Source organism: Mustela lutreola, chromosome 2 (assembly GCF_030435805.1).
Source record: "Mustela lutreola isolate mMusLut2 chromosome 2, mMusLut2.pri, whole genome shotgun sequence".
NCBI classification, from domain to species: domain Eukaryota; kingdom Metazoa; phylum Chordata; class Mammalia; order Carnivora; family Mustelidae; genus Mustela; species Mustela lutreola.
In genome coordinates, this window is record NC_081291.1 from 164234350 (window position 1) to 164258287 (window position 23938).

The 23938-nt window shown below is 45.6% G+C and overlaps 1 protein-coding gene across 2 annotated transcripts in view; it reads left to right on the forward strand.

Annotated features, from left to right (window-relative positions):
• The window catches only part of DRD3 (dopamine receptor D3), a 32340-nt gene extending 10107 nt beyond the window's left edge, over positions 1-22233 (forward strand). The window contains exons 3-7 of one of the 2 annotated variants that reach the window (XM_059164077.1): positions 9022-9164; positions 16568-16764; positions 20492-20627; positions 20727-20774; positions 21940-22233. In XM_059164077.1, the coding sequence (XP_059020060.1) occupies positions 9022-9164; positions 16568-16764; positions 20492-20627; positions 20727-20774; positions 21940-22136 (721 nt within the window). In that variant the 3' untranslated portion in view covers positions 22137-22233. Of the gene's footprint in view, positions 1-9021; positions 9165-16567; positions 16765-20491; positions 20775-21939 lie in introns of both variants that reach the window. The other variant, XM_059164076.1, reaches the window with a different exon arrangement.
• The last annotated feature ends 1705 nt before the right edge of the window (positions 22234-23938 follow it).

A 23938-nucleotide genomic window follows, 5' to 3' on the forward strand; every position in this document is an offset into this window, starting at 1 on the left:
ACCAGGACATCTTCTTCTCGCTCTTTTTCTTTTAAACTATGATCTGCAGAAGAGAAGAAACTCCAGTGACAGGAGAAAAACAATCATCCCATAAGCTTTCCTGGGCTCTCCTTCCTCCCAGAGCCCTGGAGAGGATTCTGGCTTTACCTTTTCACCACCCTTTGGGGGCCTTGGTGATTCCTAATTAGGAGTAATAGGGGGCGGGGTCAAGGACAGAAGGGAAGCTGACGAGAGTTGGGAGGAAAATTTCCTGTTATTATTTTTTGGGGGGGGGTGTTTTGTTTTGTTTTGTTTTGTTTTGTTTTTGGTGACGTGGGGGAAGAAGGGAGGAAAAAGAGGAAGAAAAAGAGGAACGAGAAAAGAAAAGTGTGGGCAGATCTGCAAGGAAGGGAGAGAGGAGAGACGTGGATGAGGGAAGGGCAATTTTAGGAAGTATGGCTGTGATTTATTTGTTTGTTTGTCTGTTTGTCTCCTTCAGAGAGGTTAAAGCAAACAAGTAAACAATGATGTCTCTTTAGAATAGCTTTTCGGTTGCTGGAGTGAGTGGATCTCTGTTGATTGTGACTCAGATGCGGGGACGTTCCACCCACGTGGCATCGCTTTCCATCCCGAAGAACAGGGTGCCCCGGCCCTGGGCACTTCTGTTCCTCACTCTTCCTCCTGTCCCACCTTTTCTCTCTCCTCCGCCATTTTCTCCCAGCAGCTCCATCCATCCCCTCCTTAGCTTGAACAGGGGAGCCCAAACAAGGTCTTCTAGTCATTGAGAAGTGACCCCACTGTGCTCAGGCTCTGACAGGCTCTCACTCGTTCCATCTCCACGACAACTGACCCGCTACTGTTGGCTTCACTTCCAACTTCTGAGGGGAATTAAGGAATTGACCTAAAGACACACCCCTTGTATGAAGCAGTGCCAGCATTGGAATTCACGTCTATCTGACTCCAAGTTCATAATCTTGGGCTTTGTGCTAAGCCCCCTCAAATCTCCAGCTACACCCTTGAGATCTCCCCTGAGTTTCAAACCATATTACCACCTAGATGGCTGATTGGCTCCTCAAAACTTTAAAAGCCAAACCATCAAAGCACCAAACCGTCCTCTCTTCTCGGCAGCATCATTGCCTTAGAATCTCAGGTTTTGTCCCCTTCCTCTTTCTTGGTGATTCCTAATTGGGAGTAATTAGGAATGGCTTGACGGCTTCTGGACTTCATTTTTTGCCATTCCCCCCCAGCCCGCCCTATTTCCCTTTCTTAGTATGCCTGCTTATTTTATGTTCCCATAAAAGACCTGTCAGCAGACTTCTGCCACAGTTTCCTAATTGGTCCCACATGCCTCTCTCAGAATCATTTCCCCAGGACTAAAGTCCAAAGGCCCATTGCCCGCCCCCATAACTCTTCAGCGTCTCCTTGGTCTGCAGAGTAAATATTAGAATTACCTTCACAGCCTAGGAGTCAAAATTTTCTGCCCTATGGCCTCAGTCTATCTTTTCAATCTCATCTCTTTCTGGGTTGCCCCACATCCCTCTTTTGCTTCACCGTCTACAGCACCTGCCCCTTGTCCCATGAAGCCCTTGCAAATCTCTACAGCTTGATTCCATCACGGTGCTTTCTCTGTAACTATCTCAAGACATCTCCAGTCTGCCTTTAACAAGAGGTCCTAGAGCAGGTCCTCCTTGTTTCCCAGTGTTTGACCTTTGCAGGACCAGGGCCTTTGCCCTCTCTACCAACAGCCTAAAGTCACTTTCATGTGCTGATGTGGGAATCTTGAACAATAACCAAAGGGTGGACCCGAAAACCCCGCCCTCTAGTGATATACTGCAGGCGAATCAGTCAACCGATAGTCTTTTGACTTTTACCACTCAAGAAGCAGTTGGTTGCCTCCAGCTGAGAAGGAGAATTAGAGAACGTGTCCATAAGGCTGGGACTCGTACCATTAAAGAATGTGTTTAAAAATAAAGGGAGATAGTCGCATGATTCCATAAATACCCCCCAAAACATTGAATTGTACACTTTAAGTGAATGAAGTGTGCAATACGTGAATTGTATCTTGATAAAGCTGTTTTAAAATGAAGGGATAGTTAGGGATTTTATAACATATTTAGCTCTCTGAGAATAGAACTCTGCTTAGAACATGTAAGATTTTTGTGTGATTTTTGGACACTCAGTACCTAAATATATAAGTGATATAAGAAGCAGATGGCCTCTGGTTTGCTTATCCTCACCTCCCCTACCCCAAACCCATACAGTAGTCCTAGCTCCTTATCACCTGTGAGTCTCCCTGCCGTGCCGGTTATAAACGCTGAATGAAGAATTTTAAGCGGGGCTGAGTAGTCCTGGCCTGAAGGTAGCCAGTGTTCAGAGTGCAAATACGCACCTTCAGAAAGAACATGAGTGAGTGGGTGAAGATCAGCCTTGGAGCTCCCAGGAGAGGCTGTGGGGCAGCCCCCTCCTTGCCTCCTGGTTCCCAGCCCTCCTCTCTACCCTCTTGAGATGGTGCCTCCGCTCTCCATCCACACACACTCACACGCGGCAGGCGAGGCTGTGCCCAGCACACGCGTTTGGGAACTGAATTCAGCCAGCGTTTCTTTGCAGACCTCGAGGTGGTCAGGAGAGGGTGCGTCTTTCCAACTGCCCTAGAGCACCTTCCCACGGGCAGCAGCCACGCCTGACCTACACTTCCATTTCCCACCACCACCAAAAGAGTAAACCTCATATTGGCTTCCATTCCCTTGAGGAAAAGCCCCAGAATGCATTGCCCTCACTACCTGAAATCTGGGGAACAAGCCCTGCCTTACACCCCAGTGGGGAAGGATGCTTTCTTCTTGGCTTGTATGTCGCATGAACCCAATCCTCACAAAACCTCAAGACGGAGCCTCTCCTCTGTTCTAGGAAGGAAAATCGGCCTTGGAAAAGCGGTCTCCATCATCCTTCAGGGCCGTGTGCAGTACACAGCATTAAATTCTGTTCATGAGATGCCAAATAGCTGGTCAACTCATTAAAAATGCAGTCATTCATGCAGACCTTTGGTCTGCACACAATGCTACTCACCAGTCTGACAAACTTGACCAAATGGATTCAGCATTTTTTTGGCCATGAAGCCTTGATATGTACTAACAGGGTAGTAAGAGCTTGGAAAGGAAACGAAATGATAAAAAGAGGTTTGAAAGCAAGTAATACTATTGTCATTAGATTCTTAGGCATAGCCCTGGATGCTTGGATTAATGCTGCCTTTTCTTTTTTAAAAAAGCACCAGCCCCTCTTCCCCCCACCCCCCTTGGCTCCTTGCCTCCCCAGGGGGCCGGCCCCCTCCCCCAGCATCCAGGGTCAGAACTAGCTTCGGGCAGAAGGCTGAGAAAGTGTCAGAGGAGGAGGACACGTTCTGAGCGGTGAGAATTAGAGTCCTCCGCTAGGGGCCCGGGAATAATGCAACCAAATTCATTCACCAGGGAGTTCTTTAAGTGGCTCTCAAATGGCACCCATCACACAGGCAAGCCTCCGCGTCTTTGCAGCAAGCACAATAGGTACCAGATGAGTCACAGGCACCTTGGATTTTTCGTTTGCATCTAAATAAGCACTTTATATTTGCAAAGGGCTTTCCAGTCATTTGCAAAAAGCTTTCTCCTTCAACAATTCCAGGAGGGGAGTCCACAGAACTAAAGATTTATTGAAACCCCCTGTCTGACCAAAGAAAAGGTGGTGAAAAGCAGCCCTCACAGAGCTCTGGGGCTCATTAAACCCAGGCAGGGAGTTAGACTCAGGCCCTCCCACCCAGGCCAGGCTCTCTCCTCCCCCACCGCCAGCATCCTGCAGGAGCACCCACGTAAGTCCCACACACGCGCACGCATACACGCACACCTCCCAGCCTAGGAGAGGGCTTCAAGTGGAGGTCACTGTTCCTCCAGGACCCTGAGACTTTCAGTAGAGTGACAAGCGGAACCCATCACAGGGTCATTTACGCAGAACTCGTGTGTGCAGAAATGTTACCTGCTGGAGGGGCTCCCTCAGCCCATTACACAGGTCTGGGACTGAAACAGGTGTCTCCTGACTCCCCCATGGTGGCAGTAGGAATGGGGCACCAAGAGCGAGCCCCTGGCCACACCAGCATCCGCCACTGTAGATGCTATGTCCTTGAAGCCAAAGAAGTGTATTTCCTATGTCTTCAGTAACCTGGGTCCTCCAGGCTAATCTGAATTTGCATGAATCTAAAAAGAGAAGCCATCCAATAGCTACCATTTCCGTAGCATGTACCATGGGCCAAGCTAAGAGCTTCTCATTCTTCGTAACCCTCACAGCACCCCCAGCAAGACAGGGGAACTATCCTCATTTTACAAGTGAAGGGTCTGAGGCTAGACGGTGCCCAGATCACACCTCTGGTAGGTACGGGAGAAAGAATACAGTCACCCTTTCTTCTGTCGCACGCTGCCTGACTCAGGCGCACCTACCACACTCTGGGCCTCGAGTTTGGGAGCCCCCACTGCCTGGCTGCAAAACCTGGCTCTACCCCCTGATAGAGATAATCACAGATACACTGGGCTAGCACAATAATAAGACAATAATAATAATACTAGGGTTTTTTTGAATGCTTAATAGGTACCAGGCATCGTACTAAAAGTCTTCACAGAGATAATCTTATTCAATGTCCCTAAGAGCCCTATCCCGCTGCATCATTACCCTCAATGCACAGATAAGGAAATTGAGTCTCAGGGCAGCCAAATTCTGGCCCAAGGCCACGCAGTTAAATCTAAGAACTGGGATTCAGACACTAAATCAGTCTGCTTCCAACCTCCACGGGCTTAACAGCCTTGCAGGCTGCCAGTGCTCTGGCCAGGCCCGAGAGAGCCCGGTGAACCAGGAGCCCCCAGGAGAGGAGGCAAGGGAGCGAGAGGCGGGACACAGCGCGGGGAGCGCAGCGACGGGACCTGGGAGGCCCAGCCCCGTCCTCGCGGCAGACGGTCACCTGCGGCTCGTTCCGGAGGAGACCAGAGGCGGAGTGGCCTGCCTGGGTGCGGATTCAGGGTCCCCGCAGGCCTCCGGTACCCCGCCAAGCCGAGCCTTCCCTTCTTGCCTCCCCCACAGGGCGGGGGGAGCCAGCAGGTGAGCCGTGAACTTCTCACCCGGTGGCGCTGGCAGCTCTCGCTGCATTAGGGTGCCCTCCGCTGGCTAGTTCCGGAACGGCACCTACGGCTCTGACCCCGCGGCTGGCTCCCGGGCGGGGAAAATCCTGCGTGTGGGCGATTTCCGGGGGGGGGGGGGGGGGGGGGGGGCTCGTTTATTCCAAAAGTTTAATCGTGTTCAGAAAACAATACGAAAAAAAAAAAAAATAGAACGTAACAGCAGTAAGTGTAGTTTCATCTCTCACTTCTTACCCAAGTTATCAAGAAATTTTTTGACAGAAATTTTCCTTAATTCAGACTTTTCGCAAATTTGCCGGGATTGTAAGATGCCCTGGCTTGTTCAAAATGCAAATGCACATTTCTGGGTTCCACTCTGGAAGTGCTTAATTAGAATAGCCAGGGGCGTGACCTGGGAATCTGTATTTTAACAGGACCGCCCCACCCCCCGCCCCGCCCCACCCCGTACTTAATAGAATCAAACTAACTGAGGAAGTTTCTGGGAATCCAAAGTACTCTCAAATAGAAACCACCCTTTAAGGCCACCTGCCCTGAGGAAGCCCTTGTCCCCACAAGTCCTCAGAGACTTGACAGTGCCCTTGAGAGAGAGTGGGGCACACAGGAGAGACACAGGCCTCAGTGGGGGGACACCTGGCTCTTCTACCAGCTTTGGAACCTTGAGTTCATCAAGCAACCTCTCTCTGTCTCCAATTCCTCCTCTATAAAATGGAGCCAGGGGGCACCTGGTGGCTCAGTCCTTATGTATCTGCCTTCCGCTCAGGTCATGATCCAAGGGTCCTGGGATGGAGCTCCCTGGTCAGTGTGAAGCCTGTTTCTCCCTCTTCCATTCCCCGTTTGTGTTCCCTCTCTCACTGTGTATCTCTCCCTGTGTCAATTAAAAAAATAAAATCTTTTAAAAAATAAACAAATGAAATAAAATGGAGCCAGCATTACCTACCCTGACTGAATAACGGGAGCTTCCAGGGAGTTGCTGAACATTATTAACGCGTACCTAGGACAGTGTGCTCAGCGGCAGGCTTACGGCAGCTCATGAAGACTAGCAAGAGCTGCAAGGCAAAATTTTAGGAACTGGTTGAGCCAGGTATTAAACCTTTGGTGTAGCTTGAAATGGGCAACGGTGGGAGTATTTGCACCATGAAGATTGACAGATGGTACCAGTTAGGGCTGTTTTCTCCTGAAGACCAGTTGTTAGCCATTGAGCAGCACACCACAAATGTATGGGGGAGTCAGCGTCTTTTTCACGAAAGGACATTAAGTATATAGAAGGCTGGGCACAGCTGCAGGTCCGGCGAGAAGGAAGTGGGTCATACCTTTCTTTCCTATCTCCCAGTGGCTGTTTGGTCACCATAGCCGTTTGGGTTCAAGGCTCAGCCTCTCTTCCAAGGCACCTCAGGGATCACTGCTAGGGGCCAGACAGATCTGACTCCAAGCCTCAGCCCACTGACCCAGCAGAGTTCAAAGTACCGAGAAGAGTGAGAAGCCTAGAGGAACACCAGGTAGGACTCGCCCACTCCTTGATCGCCGGGTTAGGGACTCAAGAGAGGATTTACAGTGTTTGTGCCGCAGAAGAGGGGAACCGAGATCTCACAGGCTGCCGCTGGGATGAATGGTGGGATCTTAATCTGAGCTTATTAAATAAGGACCTCTGTTTCTCCCTCTTGAGAAAGAAACCACCTCTGCCCCATGTCATGCTACCAAGGCCTAGTCTCGCAGAGTCCACCTCCATCTCCTCCCTCAGAGCTGCTTTTGTGGGAATACAATTGCTAACACGTCAGTTCTAAGGCCAGGTGCACAAGAGGTGAAGATTTCGGCAGGCATGTGTGCCCAGCCCCTCCAGCCCAGGGTATGTTCTTCCCTTCCTCAGCCCCAAGCCTTGAGGGACCCACGAGGAACTAAGGAGGATCCTGCTCTGAATCTGGCCTCTGGCTTCCCTGGACAAGGAGAAGACAAAGAAAACTTGAGCCTTTGTAGACACAGCTACACACAATAGAGTCCTTGAGCTTGGCTAAGATTCGAAATGTCCTCTTTTGTAGGTCTTCAGGATTCGCAAGGCAAGCAATGAACAGCTTCTTACTACTTGTGGTGTGCAAGGACCTCTGAGGATTACCAAGGCTACAGCATGATTTGAGCCATCAAGTAACAGATCATACTTGGGAACTCTGTCTCTCCACCCATGAGACAGTTGTCTCATTATTGAACTTGCCCAGTGCCTTTTAAGGGCTTCCCTGATTAAGCCAGGCCCACCCAGGATAATCTCCCTTTTGATTCACTCAGTCTATTTATTGATTAGTAATCTAATCACAGCAGTGATAGCACTTGATATTCTCAAGTTCAGCCTCCATTCAATGTGAGGAATAGTACAGGGCAGGCATCTCGAAGACTGTCTTAGAATTCTGCCTTTCTCAGACAATTACCATATGATCTCCCTGATATGAGGAAGTTGAGAGGCAACATGGGGGGTTTGGGGGATAGGAAAAGAATAAATGAAACAAGATAGGATCGGGAGGGAGACAAACCATAAGAGACTCTTAATCTCACAAAACAAACTGAGGGTTGTTGGGGGGGCGGCGGGGGGAGGGTGCTTGCATTATGGACAGTGGGGAGGGTATGTGCTATGGTGAGTGCTGTGAAATGTGAACCTGGCAATTCACAGACCTGTACCCCTGGGGCTAATAATACATTATATGTTAATTTTAAAAATTAAAAAAAAAAAATTCTGCCTTTCTCAAGCAGTTTCCTGCTGGGGGGCCCAAGATGGAGAGGATATGATGAAATCTACTTTTAGAGTCTGGTGGCAGGGACCAGCCGGGAGGCTGTGGCCATCGCAGAGAGAAGCTGGTAGGAAAGAGATGCATGAATAAGTGGGGAAGATGTCATGAGTAGATGTACGAGACCAGCTGTCTTTTGGCTCAGTAGCTAGAAATGTGTGAGAGGATTATCCCAGAAAAGACAATGTCCTATAACACAAAGAACTGTGCATTGACCATGGAAAACCGTGTGTTGTAGACCCAATGTTGGTGGCTCCCCCAAATTTGTATGTTGAAATCCTATCCCCCAAAGTATTGGTATTAAGAGGTGGGACCTTTGGGCGATGATGAGGTCATGAGGGTAGAACCCTCATGAATGAGATCAGTGCCCATAGAAAAGAGACCCAGGAGCTCCTTCGCCCATCTTGCCATGTGATACCCCCATGAGAAAATAGCCATCTATGAACAAGGAAGTGGGCCCTCCCCAGACATCAAATCTGCCATTGCTTTGATCTTGGACCTCACAGCCTTCTGAACCGTGAGAAATAAATGTTTGTTGTTTAAGCCTCCGAGTCACTGGTATTTTTGATGGAGCCGCCTGAATGGACTAAGAGAGCATGAAAACTGGGTTTTGAAATAAGTCTTCACTAGATATTACTCATCTCTATTTTTAAAATCTCTGCCACTTGGAATAGTTGTCACTAGGAGGGGTAGAATTTATATTAGGATACAAGCAGGGGTAAACATCCTCTTTGGGCCCAGTTCTATCATTATCTGAAATACTGTGGGAGAAAGTAAAGGCACACAGACCAGCACCCAGGGTCTTGAGGGTTCGGGTCTATGAGTACAAGTTTTAGGTATGTTGGGCCTCAACCACCTCTGGCAAAGGGGCCTGCTAATGGCCCAGTCTGTTGTTTTACTAACTTTATTCTTCTTTCCCCCTCTCCCTATTTAGGGAGTTCTTCATCTCTCTTAGCGCAACCTTTCTCCATTTTCACTCAAATACCCTTTCTCTCTTTCTCCAACCAAACTCTTCTTCTCCTGCCACATGTAGCACCTCTTTGGTTCTCTAGGAACCTCTGTCCACTTTTGGAATGATTCCTCCATCCCTTCTCATCATGGCCATCCCTCCCCGCTTCCTTTCCCAGGTACACCGCGGTGGTCATGCCGGTTCACTATCAACACGGCACGGGACAGAGCTCCTGTCGGCGCGTGGCCCTCATGATCACAGCTGTCTGGGTGCTGGCCTTTGCTGTCTCCTGCCCTCTCCTCTTTGGCCTCAACACCACAGGTAACAGTGATGGCCCCTCTTACCGACACCCATGGGATTCATGGCACCCTTGAGTGACCCTGAGTGTTTCTGAGCCTGGAAATGTCTTACCCTGATCAGCATACCTCATAATCAAATAAGGATCCCACAGACTGCAAAGCTTTGGGTTTTGATTCAAGTACAAAGCAGAACCTCATCAATTATTAGCACATAAATTTCTTCCCCAGTTAGTGAAAAATCTGGCCTCTCCCTGCTTTGAAAGAAATGTCATTGTACTTGTGGGAAGCAAGGGGCCAGTTAAAAAAATTAAACTATAGGGACGCCTGGGTGGCTCAGTTGGTTAAGCAGCTGCCTTTGGCTCAGGTCATGATCCCAGCGTCCTGGGATCGAGTCCCACATCGGGCTCCTTGCTTGGCAGGGAGCCTGCTTCTCCCTCTGCCTCTGCCTGCCACTCTGTCTGCCTGTGCTTGCTCTCGCTTCTCTATGACAAATAAATAAAATAAAAAATCTTTAAAAAAAAAATTAAACTATATTAATAATTCAGCTGAGATTTGCTAATGAAAAGATGACAATACATAATAGACTTACAATGCAAAATAACACTATAAAAGCCCTCAAATGGGATATATAGTTCTAATTTTGTACTAAACAAAAATCACTTCTGGCATTTGGGAACTAGTATCCCTAAATTACTGAAGAGTGTATTTATTATATCTTAATATACAAAAATTCTGGCCATGAATTCTGGCACATCGTACATCTTCTACTGGATGGATGGACAGACAGACGGGTGGATGGATAGACATATGGATTAACAATGTGAATATCTGAGATGTTTGGTTTTTTAGACATAAGACATCGATCCAAATTTACACCGCATATGGAACAATGCCTTCTTTGGCTGTTCCATGTACATCTTTCAGCCTCAGGAATTTCTGTGTTGAATGGAAACTACTGTAAGCACATATAATGAAGTTATCACTGAGTATTTGTAGAGAACTAATGAAGTCATGTTCCAGTGTTCATCTGGATTTGTTTAATGCCTACTATCTTCCAAGGTCATTAGTTTCTGGTGTAGATGTACAAGTCACACAGCTGTGCATTTATATGTATACAGATATTATATGTAACACATTGCATGTAAATATTGGCAAATCCTAACTTATGAATAGTCATCAAAGAGTCATTTGCTGCCCAACAAGTCAAAAGTCAAAACACATTTGGGAAGACAGAGAGAGGCTCTGGAGTCAGAAAAGTTACATTCAAACTTCAGTTCTGCTACTTACCGGCTGTGTTCCTAAAACAAGCTACTTAACTTTTCTAAGTTTTCTTATTGATAACTTTGGGATAATAATACACTGAAGAATATACTTGAGCAAGTTAATTTCCAGCATTTTTTATATGCCCACCCCTGCATGTAAGACCAACAACTTCATTTCTAAAACCACATGTTGTGTTTAAACTCTTTATAATATATGCCGTATTAAGGTATGTATCTTATGGTCTTTACTCACTACCTTCAGGGCTGTAACAAGACCATGTATATCTTTGCATGTAACTCAGGAGATATTTTCAAAGCAAATTTCAGCTCTAAATAATGTTCACTTTAATCACTGACTAAAATCTGATGCTACGTGTGACATAATTCCACTGTACTTGCTTCATAGAGCTTTTTTCTGATTAAGTGAGGATTAAATTGGAATAGCATATGTAGACCAGCCAAACACAGACCATGCGCTCAAGGTCAGGTTTCTTTGTCTGCCACGTTGAAGGGTAGTTGAGTCATCCAGCGAATATTTGCCTAGTTAACTCAGGGAGTTCCTAAAATATAATGTTACCACCATGTTCCCATTTACCCTTTACCATTTGTTACTTTGTTGTTTTCCCTGAATAACACTATATACACACAAACAGGGTTGTGGACACACACATACTCCCCAAAGCAACACTCCCTAACACAACTCTTAAAAGGCTGCCTGGTATTGAAATGCTATTTTTGGTGAGTGTTGAATACGCTTTTTGGGTTTGTCTGCTAACTAAGCCACCTTCTGTATCTTAGTTTCTATACGAAAATACATTAGTCTAAGTTGGACTCTGTAGTATGAGACTCACTACCATCAGTAGACCACAGCACCGCATACTCCTGGCCAGCAGCAAATCCCCATCAGCATTCATTCTGTGGGGGGCCTCCTTTTATTTATTCTGGGAGGTTGGCAGGGGCTGTTGTACTCATGCACACACACACACACACACACACACACCCTAGTAACAGTTAAAAACAGTCTCAAAATCTGACATTAGACCGAGTTCCCAGTTAATGTCAACATCTAAAGTGAAGATGAATGATGAGCTAATTGCAGTGTTGTTGCCACCAGTGAGATCATTATTATTCCAGAAACAAAACTCAGAAAACTGTCTTTCCAAAAGGATTTTCAAATATAGAATTGAGAAGGCAAAAAATGCCTGTGGCTTAGCATGTACACTCTCACTTCTCTCTCATCTCTTTCAATCTCTCTCTTACTTGAAAGATGTACATGATTTATTCTAGCACGACTTCTTCTCAGTCGTTTATTTATTTATTTACTTACTTACTTACTTATTGTAGCAATCTCTATCCCCAACGTGGGACTTGAACTTACAACCCCAAGATCTTCTGACTGAGCCAACCAGGGGCCCCCCTCTCTCTTACTTTTAAGTTTATTAATAAGATTAATTAGTAAGCCCTCCATTTATTCATGTATAGCCTCCAAGTGCCGGGTCCTTTGTAAAGTCCAGTGGATATTGGCTACTGCTATTGTCGTGATTATTGTGTGTTAGAAAAGGTTTCTGTGCGTCAAACTTTAACTAGGCACCTGCTCCAAGAAAGTCTGAACAGCAGCAGTTCTGCTGGTGAATATAAAGGCCAGTGACCTTGTCCTAGAACACAGTTCAGGGAACTAGTGAGCAGAACTCAAGGCAAGGAGGCCCAACCGTCCTCCTCTGCCTCAGTCTGACCTTCACAGTACAGCTTCATTATCTTGATGGATGTGGGTTCCATCTAAAAGGAAGTTCCTAAGTTCACATGAAAGCCCAATATAAATGACTTCTCTCAGCCATTTGTTTCTACTCACCCTGCGAAAAGTAGAGGAGAAAAGGGCAGGAAAATGCCAATGACGCCTGATATCGGAAGTGGCTGGATTTCCACTAAGCTGTGCAACACAAAAGAACTTTCTGGCAGAGCCCTTCTTAATGAAATGAGCTGCCCTATGGGATTGTGAATTATCAGACAACATAAGGCAGAAAAAAGTTGAACTTCAGTTTCCTTCATCTCGGCGTTGTTCTTACTGTCCAAGAAAAGGGCAACATGAATTTCTGGAAATGCACATAAGGCAGGACCTTCGGTCACAGAGAGTGCCAAGGTTGGGGCACTCAACTGGCTGATCAGTGTTGCCCCAGCTCCCAGCAGGGACCCAGAAGTCTAGCTAAACACCCCATCATTGACAGCATGGAGTACTGGTGCTAGAGGAAACTCTAAAAGTCCCTGAATGGGCAGCCCGATCCTTTCGTTTCACAGACACAAGACTTATAGTCTTAATTTTCCTTTGAAACAAGGAAATGGAGGAGTACTAACTAGATTTGAGCAACAGAATCCCTCACCTGGCTTTCAGAACACTGGAGCTGGTGGAAACCGGGTTGACAAAAGAAAATTAAGAGAATAACAGGCTCATCCTGAATTCAGATGCATCAGGCCCTCCTGTCTCTGGGAACAGGGTGAAGACAAATCCTTCCATGAGCTTTAAGCTCATGAAACTGTTGAGTCAACCTGCTTTTGGCCTTGCCCTTCGCATCACTGTGGGACTCAAGTTCCCAGGCTAGTTCACAAAAGCCTCTCCCACCCCTTTGTGGAGCCAGGGATTTTGTCACCCAGCATGGTGCCTGGAGCACAGTAGGTGCTCCGTAAACTTTGGTTGAATGAGTAAGTGGTTGAGTTCTTCTTACCATCCTTTGTTCCTTCAGTGTTAAGACTAGTTGGCCTAAACATCCAACATCTCAGAGAATGAGACGTGACCCTCCGGTTTTCCACACTGTCTTCCGACCAGCAACTGCTTATGTGCTCATTTGTCCGTTTGTCTCCTCTATTCGTCATTCTTGTGTTCATCCCATAGCTACTGTACTAGTAGCACAGTACTGTTTGGGTCAAATAATAAGACAAGGCAGCTCATCTCCCCGGGGCAGGGGGGCCCATTGCCTTCACCACCTCATCTGGGACTCAGCGGAGAGAAGCTTTCCAGAATTGCTATCCTGCCGACAGGACACACGGGAAGTGGGAGTCCCAGTAGGAGCCGGGGCAGGCCCTCACTCACTGGTTACCAGCCTCCTGGGTCATTTTACCCACCGCCAGACCTCGCAGGACTTTGTGGCCTGGAGAAATTGTGGGAGAGACCACAGAGCTTGATCTAAGGACAGGCAGCAGTTTACTCAGATAAGAGAGGAAGGAAGGGATGACTGTGCAGGCTCAGGGATTGTAAAATAGCTCTGTGTTCTCTCTTCACTCTGTCTCATGTGTTTGCTTTCGATATTTTAATGGAAAAATAATTACTTGCCCATGATAAAACAGAAGGTATGGAGATCCATCGACACACATATTGGTAGGTCTCCCTTCTACCCTAGATCGTTAGCTGCCCTGTGACCCTCCCTAGAAGCAAACACTAATAATCGTAAAGATAATGCTTGAAACAAGTATGCATACACACACGTGTGTGTGTGCATGTGCCGGTGTATCCACTTTCTACACAAATGGAAGCATACTATACCTGCTTTTTAAAAGTAGGCGTGAGTACCCTTGGGTATGAAGGAGCACACTCGTTTGTGATGAGCACTGGCGGTCCGTTGTATGTCAGTGACGAATCACTAAATTCTACACCTGAAACTAATATTACACTGGACCTTAACTAACTGGAATTTAAATAAAAACTTGGGGAAAAAAAAGTCAGAGTTAACATATAAAATCTAAAGGTCAGCTTCCCAGAACCCAGAGGAGGGTACAGAAGGGTCGAAGTTACATCTGGAGGGACGAAGGGGACCTACCCCGAAAACCAGCAATGGTAACCAGACAAATAGTGGGAGGGCATCTATCCCTGCTCCCCTTCTCACTAGCAAAAGGTGCTCAGGCCTCTCTTCACAGGAGGTGTTTAAGTCACGGTCAGATGCTGACCCCAGATGAGCTGATTTCAGGAAGAGGGCTGATCACTGCCTACACGAGTCCTGATAGGTTCAGAAAGACCAGCATCTGCCACCCTGTCCCACCTCCAACCCTGTCTCCCCCAGAACACCAGAAAATGTCCATCTGATGACCACTGCTTGAAGTTTTATAAGCCATTTCCTAAAGGATGCTGACACAGACTTGGCGAGACGATATTAATTTTTCCTGAATTTTACCCTCCTCCCAAGAGGATCAAAACCCTTGGGAGCAGCTCCTCAAGATCCTCATGTGAGTGCTCTCATTAAAATGCCTCGCTGAGAACGGAGTACACTTTTTTTCTTAAATGATTAACCGTTGCTCCTCTCCCTCCCCTACAGATAGTTTTCTTTGTAAGTCTCTCTCCAGGTTTTCATTCCAAATGATACCTTGCCTTTTATGTTCAAACATCTCAGAGGAGGTATATTATACATAGTTCATAGTAAAGAATAAATAGTAATAATAATAGCTACCATTTTTCCTCATTTAATCTCACAACCCCTCCATGAGACCTTATTGTTTTTTTTAAAGATTTTATTTATTTATTTGATAGAGAGAAATCACAAGTAGATGGAGAGGCAGACAGAGAGAGAGAGGGGAAGCAGTCTCCCTGCTGAGCAGAGAGCCCGATGCGGGACTCGACCCCAGGACCCTGAGATCATGACCTGAGCTGAAGGCAGCGGCTTAACCCACTGAGCCACCCAGGTGCCCCTGAGACCTTATTTTTATCCTCCTTTTCAGATAATGAAGCTGAGGCCTGGCGTAGTTAAGCCATATGCCCCAGAGTTAGTAAATGGCAGACCTGGGTCTCCCACCCCAGACCTAGCCTCTGCCTAGCTCAGAAGACCAAAATGCAGAATGAGGGGCCCATGTGGCTGGCTGCGGCCCTCTCCTTACTAGCTCGCTTCTGCGGCTATATATTCCAAGGCCAGATCTGGGGTTGCTGAGAATCCCCTACCCTTTATGAAGAGTGGTTGGGCGTCCCAATAGCTGTTGCTGACAGTGCTGGCCTCCCAGTGATAAAGGGGGGGCCAGTTATCATGGTAGAGGGAGGTGAATCAAAATCACAGAACGTTGGTTTTTAAGGTCAGAATGACTGGAGAAACAGATCCAGGCTGGGCCCCTTTCAGACTGTGTGGGGTGCTGGGCCATTTATTGAACCTTTCTGAGACTTAACCTGCTTATCTGAGAATAGAGTCAGTAATAGCTCCTGTGCCACAGTAATTAGGTGAGATGATATGCATCAAGTCCTTGGCACACCATCTGGAAGATACTTGTTTTCTTCCCTTTTCTCTACCAGACGAGGCACATTACAGGCCTTATTCTGGGCATTGAAGGAATTTTAATACCTGGTAGCAAAAAAGGCAAAACCACAGGGACTTTCTAATGTGTAGGGACAGGTGCAGTTCAGGACATAAAGCAGGGACGAAGGTGCTCCTCATTTCACATTGTCCACAGTGACAATCTCCCTAACAGCCCTCTCCCCATCCTACTCCTGACCAGTCCTGAGATTCCCTAAAAAGTAGAATTTCCCCGTCTTCAGACCCAACCTGCCCTGGACCTCAGGTTCCAATCGGAGATCTGGCATTCTCAACAAATGCCTCCACACCAGCAGGCGCTTTTCTGGGGAGCTGCCTCACTCCCGGGAACCTCTGCCCTGTTGCTCTATGACACTCTCCCCAGGCTCCCAGGCCACATTCCTCCGTGACACTGAACACAGCATTCAGGAAGACCGCCTGTCTGTCTAGACTGAGCCCTTCAAGGACAGACATGTTTGTAGTCCCAGTGTGGAGAGTGTCTGGCATGTAATCGCTGGGTAATTTTCTTTTTAAGGGAACTGTGAGCAGCACAAAGATGAATTGGACCTTCTCCCTTCAGGGAACTGACAACATAATATCCCCGTCCCCACAACTTAACAAGCAGCCGCGTGGGCTAACCACAGCGAAGAGGCAAGGCAAGGGCTGTGGGACACAGAGGAAAGAGGAGCTGCTTCTGACTGAGGAGCTGGTGAAAGCCGCCACAAACAAGGCACATGTGACCTAAGACTCAGTGAGGGGGGAGGTGGGCCCAGCACCCTTGCTTCCCCATGTTCTGTGAGGATTAAATGGTCGAGACACCACACATGGTATGGGGCCATTTTGTGTGCTCCCCACTGATGTCTCATATTGGCAAACTGCTTTGCTTTCTCCTTTTCTCTCACTCACAGGAGACCCCAGTGTCTGCTCCATCTCCAACCCTGATTTTGTCATCTACTCTTCAGTGGTGTCCTTCTACCTGCCCTTCGGAGTGACTGTCCTCGTCTACACCAGGATCTACATGGTGCTGAGACAGAGGAGACGGAAACGGATCCTCACTCGACAGAACAGTCAGTGCATCAGTGTCAGACCCGGCTTCCCTCAACAGGTAAGCCCCTCGGAGGGGCAGAGGGAGAACAGGGCCTGACCCCATAGCTTCCTAGCCTTGTGTCCAGAAGTCCTTGCTTCTGCTCATGCTGCCACATCGGAGACACACATATCACACCCACCTTTGAATCTGCTCGTATTGGCTCTGCTTTAGAGTAGGAAATCGAGGGGCACCTGGGTGGCTCAGTGGGTTAAAGCCTCTGCCTTCGGCTCAGGTCATGATTCCAGGGTCCTGGGATCGAGCCCCACCCACATCAGGCTCTCTGCTCAGCCGGGAGCCTGCTTCCCTCTCTCTCTCTCTGCCTGCCTCTCTGTCTGCTTGTGATCTCCGTCTGTCAAATAAAAAAATAATAATAATTTAGAATAGGAAATCAAATCCGGAAAGTGCATTGTGAGTCTTCCCTAGAGCTCACATTGCTTGGAAAGGTGATAGGATAGTTTCTGGATGTCTTCTGCTTTCCATCAAAGTTCTTCATTGCCCCCAAATGCCCAATGGTACAAGTGTCACATCAATTGGCAGCTGTAGGGTGGCAGCTGTCCCGTGTATTGCTGGTAGGTCCCAGGATTGGCTTTTGAGCAAACCACTTATTCCAAGAACCACTGGGGTCCATAGAAAGCTCTTTTTCTTACTAGATGTGTCTCTGTATCAAGGGGCTGACCAGCTGAGGAAAGGGAGTGCTGATGATATGTTATTGGGCCTTTCAAGGCTCTGAAAAGGAGCTGCTTCAGCACTGACCTTCCATTTGCTTTGATCTGGAAAGTCGGCTCATCCCCGTGTCCAGCACATGCTTGCCGCCTGCTAGGGAAGGGACAGCAGGAATACTATACAGCACCTGCCTTCATGGAGTTTAGAATCTAGACAAGCAGATAGAGCACCCTTCTACCCAAAGTTAACTAACAGCCCCAGGAAGTTTGTGGTTTGAGATGAAGACAATTAAGCACCAAAATAGAAGTGCCATGGAGGTTATGAGAGAAAAGGTCAATATGCTCAGGAATTGGCTTCATAAACAGAGTGAGAACTGAATTTGATGTTGAAGGGAGGTCCAGTGCAGATACTCAGATTAAGCTTTAATGACCTGAGTAAGAGTCAATCTCTCAAAATTGAAGTCCCACAGTTTGGATAGAACAAAAATATTGGTTCCCATGAAATAGGAGGTAAGGACCTGAAGCTGAGGATATGGACAAACATTGAGGATATTTGAAACATTATCATCTATATGGTTCAACCATGGCGACCTTAACCTACAACTGTCTCTCCTTCAACCCACCCTAGTCTTCCTGTCTGAGGCTGCACCCCATTCGGCAGTTTTCAATAAGGGACAGAATTCCATCAGATGCCACTGGACAAATGGTAAGTAAGCCATGTATTTGGTTACAGGAGAAATATAAGATACCTTTTCTCAACACTCTGACTTGACTTGCTTCCACTTTCACCACAGAATGGAATGGTCCCAATGTTTTACTTGTATCTCTTATAAATAACAAATATGAAATCCTGATTTGAGCTTCAGAATAAGAATCACCAAGTGATCTACAGAAAGCATATCACTCTTGAGCTAGATCTCAATGACTGGAACCAGTGACGCTTGGACATGGTGTGAAAATGCCATCTAGAGTCACCTGGCTAGAAGGAATAGGGTGTCAATGAAACACACATGGGCAGAGCCAAGAAAAACACAGAAGAGAGGCTAATGTGAGACTTTCAAGTGTCCTATTTCCCACTATATAAGGGGGAAAACCAAGACAATTTCATGGTCACCCTTATCCTTATCCTTTCAAGGATTCAAGCCAGCCCTGCCCCACCCCGACACAAGCTGAGTGCAGAATGGAGGTGTTAGAAGATCAATATTCCTCTCCCTGAACTCCAAGCCAATATTAGGAATAAAATTTTAAGAACTCATTCTGAGTTTTGTCCCATCTCTGTACAGCCAATTAACCATTTTTTTATAGTCCTGGTGTAGCAGTTAGAGAGTCTTACTGTAAATATTTTTTTTAATAGTTAAGAATGTTCAAGTTACCTACAGCAGATCTAAGGTCTGAGGAGACTCCAAGCCTAAAAGGAGAAAAGTGGAGACTACTAAAGAGAGAATAGAGAAGCAAGAGGCTGGCATTGCCAGGAGTTTGGAGAAATTGGTCTGTCCTACCATCTGGGAGTGGAGGGTTCTGCCAGACAGACCCAAAGTATCCAGTGTTTCTTCATGCCCACCATGAAAGTAGTGATGAGGGTTTACAGAGAGCTGAAAAATACACTCACCAGTATACAATCTGGGAAGGATCACTTGAAGTTCTGTGATTTCTTGAACTAAGGAGAGAATAATGAGCATTCTTGGCTGTTGACACTAACATATAGAAAAAAGAATTTACTGGAAGGATACTAAGTAGCTCAGACTCAGTGAGAAGGTTGGAGAATAACTTCAGATGATGCTGTTCATGCCTAAGGAAGAACCAGGTTGGAAGACCTGTGACTCATATCACTGCTAGACAAATTCTCAAGTGTCCCTGCTTCACCAGCTCCAGTTCAAGGTCTTTGGTGCAAACTTCTAATTGGCTGGGCTTAGTGTATGTGCCAGAGCTCTAGATGTCTAGTAAGGATGTGTGGAGAGTGAATGAATATATGACTTTTATAACTTCAGTAATGGGAGCTAAAGGGTCCTGCCTGCTATTCGAGATTGATATAGTGTCTGATTCTTCAAACACGGAAAGAAGTTTAGATGTTGAGCACACACACATCCCCACCAAATAACCAGAAATGTCCACATACTCTCAGGGTCTACCCAACCTAAACCAAAATTTCCCAACTTCTTTTCTGTTTTACAAATGAGATTCAGAGGTATTTAATTAACTTGCCCAAGGGTCCTTCTAATAAGTAGGAAAGCTGAGGTGAAAATCCTGGGTTTTCTTATCTTTTCTTTCTTTCTTTCTTTTTCACTTTTTATTATGGAAATTTTCAAAAATAAAAAAAGCAGAAATACAACTAAGTCAGGGCCAATTAACTCATGCAATTAACTCATGGCCAATCTTATTTCATTTCATCTGCACTTCCCCCTACACTCATCCATGCCCATTGGATTCTTATGAAGCAGATCTCAAACATCATAACATTTCAGCAAAAATATTTCTGTAAGACTCTCTAAGGAAGACTTTATAAAATGTATGACCATAATACCTAACCCTAAGCAAATAAATAACTTCCTAGTATCATTAAATATCCAGTCAGTGTTCACATTATTCCAATTGTCCTACAAGTCTTTCATAGTTTATTTGACTCGAAATTCAAATAAGACCCATACTTTGCAACTGGTAAATGCGATCGTTGTTGTTGTTGCCATTTATTTGTTGAAAAAAACTGAGTCATTTGTCTAACAGGGTTTCCCACATTCCAGATTTTGTGATTTACATCTTAGTAGCATCATTTCACATGTTCCTCTGTATATCTAGCTCATTCTAACTCAAAAAGGCCAAGCTATACTCCTATACTATCCTCCTCAAGGGGCCATTGTGATTTTCAAATGTTCTATATCTGGTAGGTATTTTTTAGTTGTGAAGTCAGAAGCAGATTTCATGTACCTTAACTTTTCATGATCCCACATTCTCAGATGTGCTCTTCAGAGGTTTCACAGAATGATGATTTCCTCTAACTTCTTTGCATGCCCTTTCCTTTTCAGGAACATGCAGAAGATAAACAGTGTCCCCAAAAATGTCAGGATCCTCTCTTGTCCCACCTACAGCCACTCTCCCCTAGTCAGGCACACATGGAGCTGAAGCGTTACTACAGCATCTGCCAAGATACTGCCTTGGGGCGACCCGGATTCCAAGAGGCCGGGGGAGAGTTGAAGAGGGAGGGGAGGACTCGGAACTCCCTCAGCCCCACCATGGCACCCAAGCTCAGCTTAGAGGTTCGAAAACTCAGTAATGGCAGGTTGTCGACATCCCTAAAGCTGGGGCCCTTGCAGCCTCGTGGAGTGCCACTTCGGGAGAAGAAGGCAACCCAGATGCTGGCAATCGTGCTTGGTGAGTTTGGATCATGTTGAGTTGGGTTGAGTTGGGTTGAATTTGGTTGGGTTAGGTTGAGTTTGTTGAAGCTGGCAGAGGGTACTAAGGAAACACATTTGTCAGAAATGGAAATCCAATAGTGGTAATATTTATAAATGCTTGCAATACAATTGAGAAGGGTTTGTGTATCAATGTTAACTCTGGGAAAATTCAAAAGGCCTGGGCTGAAATTATGAGATATAAAATTGAACATGTGACCTAACTGAATTGCATTTATTCATTGTGTTTGTTGTCTATCCTATGAAATTAAAATGGATAAATCAAATAATAAATAAGATAATAATTCAATAAAAGTGTCTGGCATATATTGGATATTTAATAAAGTCTTACTTATTCTAAAATATTAAGTGAAAAAATAAGGATGCAAAAAACTGCTGTCATATGGTGTGATAACATCTAGATTATTTCAAAGACAGAGAAAGAAAAACATGAAAATTAATTCACCAAGATGTCAAAAGTGATTGTCTTTGAGTGGTGGGTGGTTATTTTTCTTCTTTCTACTTTTCTGTATTTACCAAGTTTTCCATAATGTACAAAATCAGGGTTCATTTTTATAGTAGAAAAATAGAAAATGTATTTAAAGAGAAAAAGTTGATAAATCACAGATAGCATGTAGAGTTAGTGAAGGCGATTCATCTTGTTCACTGTCATTGACAAACCTTCCTTTCTCATGTCTCAGGGACTTCATGAGGATACCTGGATGTAATTTCAACAGCAGGAAACGTCAGTCATGTCTTTAAGGTCCTCTTCCCTGTCAGTGCCTAGGGTCATGTCTTGCACGGCTAGACATTAAATAAATATTTGAATTGAACTGAGAAGTAGAAAAGACTAGTAAAGAGCTACCTAAATATCAAACTAGAAAAGTTGATTTAGGAACAAAGGCCTGAGATGAATCAAAGATGTAAACATGTAATTTTCTCATCCAAAAAGAAAAGAAAAGAAAGAAAGAAAAATGAGGTGGCTAATCACACCTCCTTCATAGGGTTGGTGTAAAAATTAAAGGGGCATGTACAATTCCAGCATGGTGGCTGGCACAAAGCAAACAACCGTGAGTCATTTTCATGTTATAACATAAGGAGTAAGCAAACCCCTGATCCAGTTTCTCTCTTCTTTTGCAACCCAGGGGCCTTCATTGTCTGCTGGCTGCCCTTCTTTTTGACCCACGTTCTCAATACTCACTGCCAAGCCTGCCATGTGTCCCCAGAGCTTTACAGCGCCACCACGTGGCTGGGCTACGTGAACAGTGCCCTCAACCCCGTGATCTATACCACCTTCAATGTCGAGTTCCGTAAAGCCTTCCTCAAGATCCTGTCTTGCTGAAGGAGAGGAGAATGGACTCCCTGTGCCCACCCTTAGCTGACAGGCCATGAGGCCATCGACCAGGGCCCGCTCAGAACGACAGTGCTGTGTTCTGTGGCGTGAGATAGGAAGAAGACTCCCGGAGCCAGGACCTCCCTGAGTGGCAGGTTTAACCAACTGCTTCTTCCTAAACAGAATGTTCTACCTCCCCAGCTAAAATCTGACTCCATCCGGGCAATCTTCAAGTGGTTGGGAGGTCCCTGAATGACAAGCAATAATTCAGAAAGAAGCTCGTAAAACATGACTCTATACACACACACACACACACACACACACACACACACACAATTGTCATCAGAGGCATGATTCATCACAGTGATGGAAAAAATGAACAGATATAATTGTCAACTCGCCAGGGGTCCTTGAAATCTCAGCCAGTAAACCATTGCAGAATAGCCAGTCTCTCTTTCTTCAAGCCTCTACTTAAACCAACAGGCTGACCTTGTGCAATTGTGGGCCTATACCCTTGTGGTCATTCCTTTTGTTTGCTGTATGCTGAATTATAAGGGCACCTTATTCTCTGTAGAATCTGGCTGCAGCTGATGAGGGAAATTCCTCACCCCATGGGAGACATTGTCCCACATTGGGACCTGGGCTTGCTTTTAAACCTTGCTACCCCTGCCCAGTAGCTCTCACTAAGAAGGTCCTCTGACTCCATTCCTGTATTCTCAGAGACTCAACTCCAGAGTAATTCGGGATGAGGATGTTAAGGAAGTGGCCACTCCCACTATAGATTCACTTTAAACTCTATGGTTCATAACATGCCTTAGATAATGTTTTTCATAACACTATAAGGTTTTCCTACCCAAGCATCTTCATCTCCTACTTAACAGAGACCCAATACTTTCAGACCCTAAACCCATTAAGTCTTAAGTGTCTACAAAGTGCCAGTCACTTCCCAGGCTCTGGATTGATGACAATGAAGAAGACAGCTCTTGCCCACCACCTGCTTCTGTGTTTTTTCATTCACCTGTAAGGTTAGTAGGGACTCCCCCTAGACTGTCAGAGGACCTCAGAACTGAGGGCAGCAGGCAGGGTAGCTGTCCAAAGATGTTACATGGATAGTCTTCATAAAGGCCCAGTGCAGAGTCTGCACAGGGCCACTCCAACAACTGAAATGAAAGGCATAATAGAAATAATGTGTTGATGTTATTCAAAATTGCAGTTAGAAGGAACTCGAATATTCTCACCACTTCCCTTTTCACCTACAGAAGCTATTTCTCATTGCCTAGAGAATCCAGATACAATTTATGGATAATTTATGAAGTGTTATCATCTTGAACTTCAATAAATTTACTGTGAAGAGCTGTTAGTGCACAGGTGTGACAGATGTCCACTGTGATGCTGGTAAAATTTTGAAGTACACAAGAACTTTACAAAGAATCCAAGGCTTCTTTGCCCCATCTTTATTCCTCTAACCCTTAAGTGTGTAAGAAGGAAATTTATATCCCCAGTGACTAGTTACCTGTTACTCCTGAATGCTTTTAATGCCAGCATTTTTAAAATGTTATTGCCTAAAATAGTATTTATATTGTAAGTCTGGTGGAAAAATTCTGTGTGCCTGCTAGCTTCCTGTACCTCATGCCATCTAGTTCAAGGGGTTTATTGGGCAAGCAGAACTGGGGACTAAGACTGTTACATATCTGAAGAAGTAAAAGTACATGATTCCTAGGATTTTCCATGCAAAATAAACAGAAAAAAAGTAGGATAGTGGGTTAAAATTAATAAAATTAATAAAATTCCATGTCTAAAAATAAAAACAT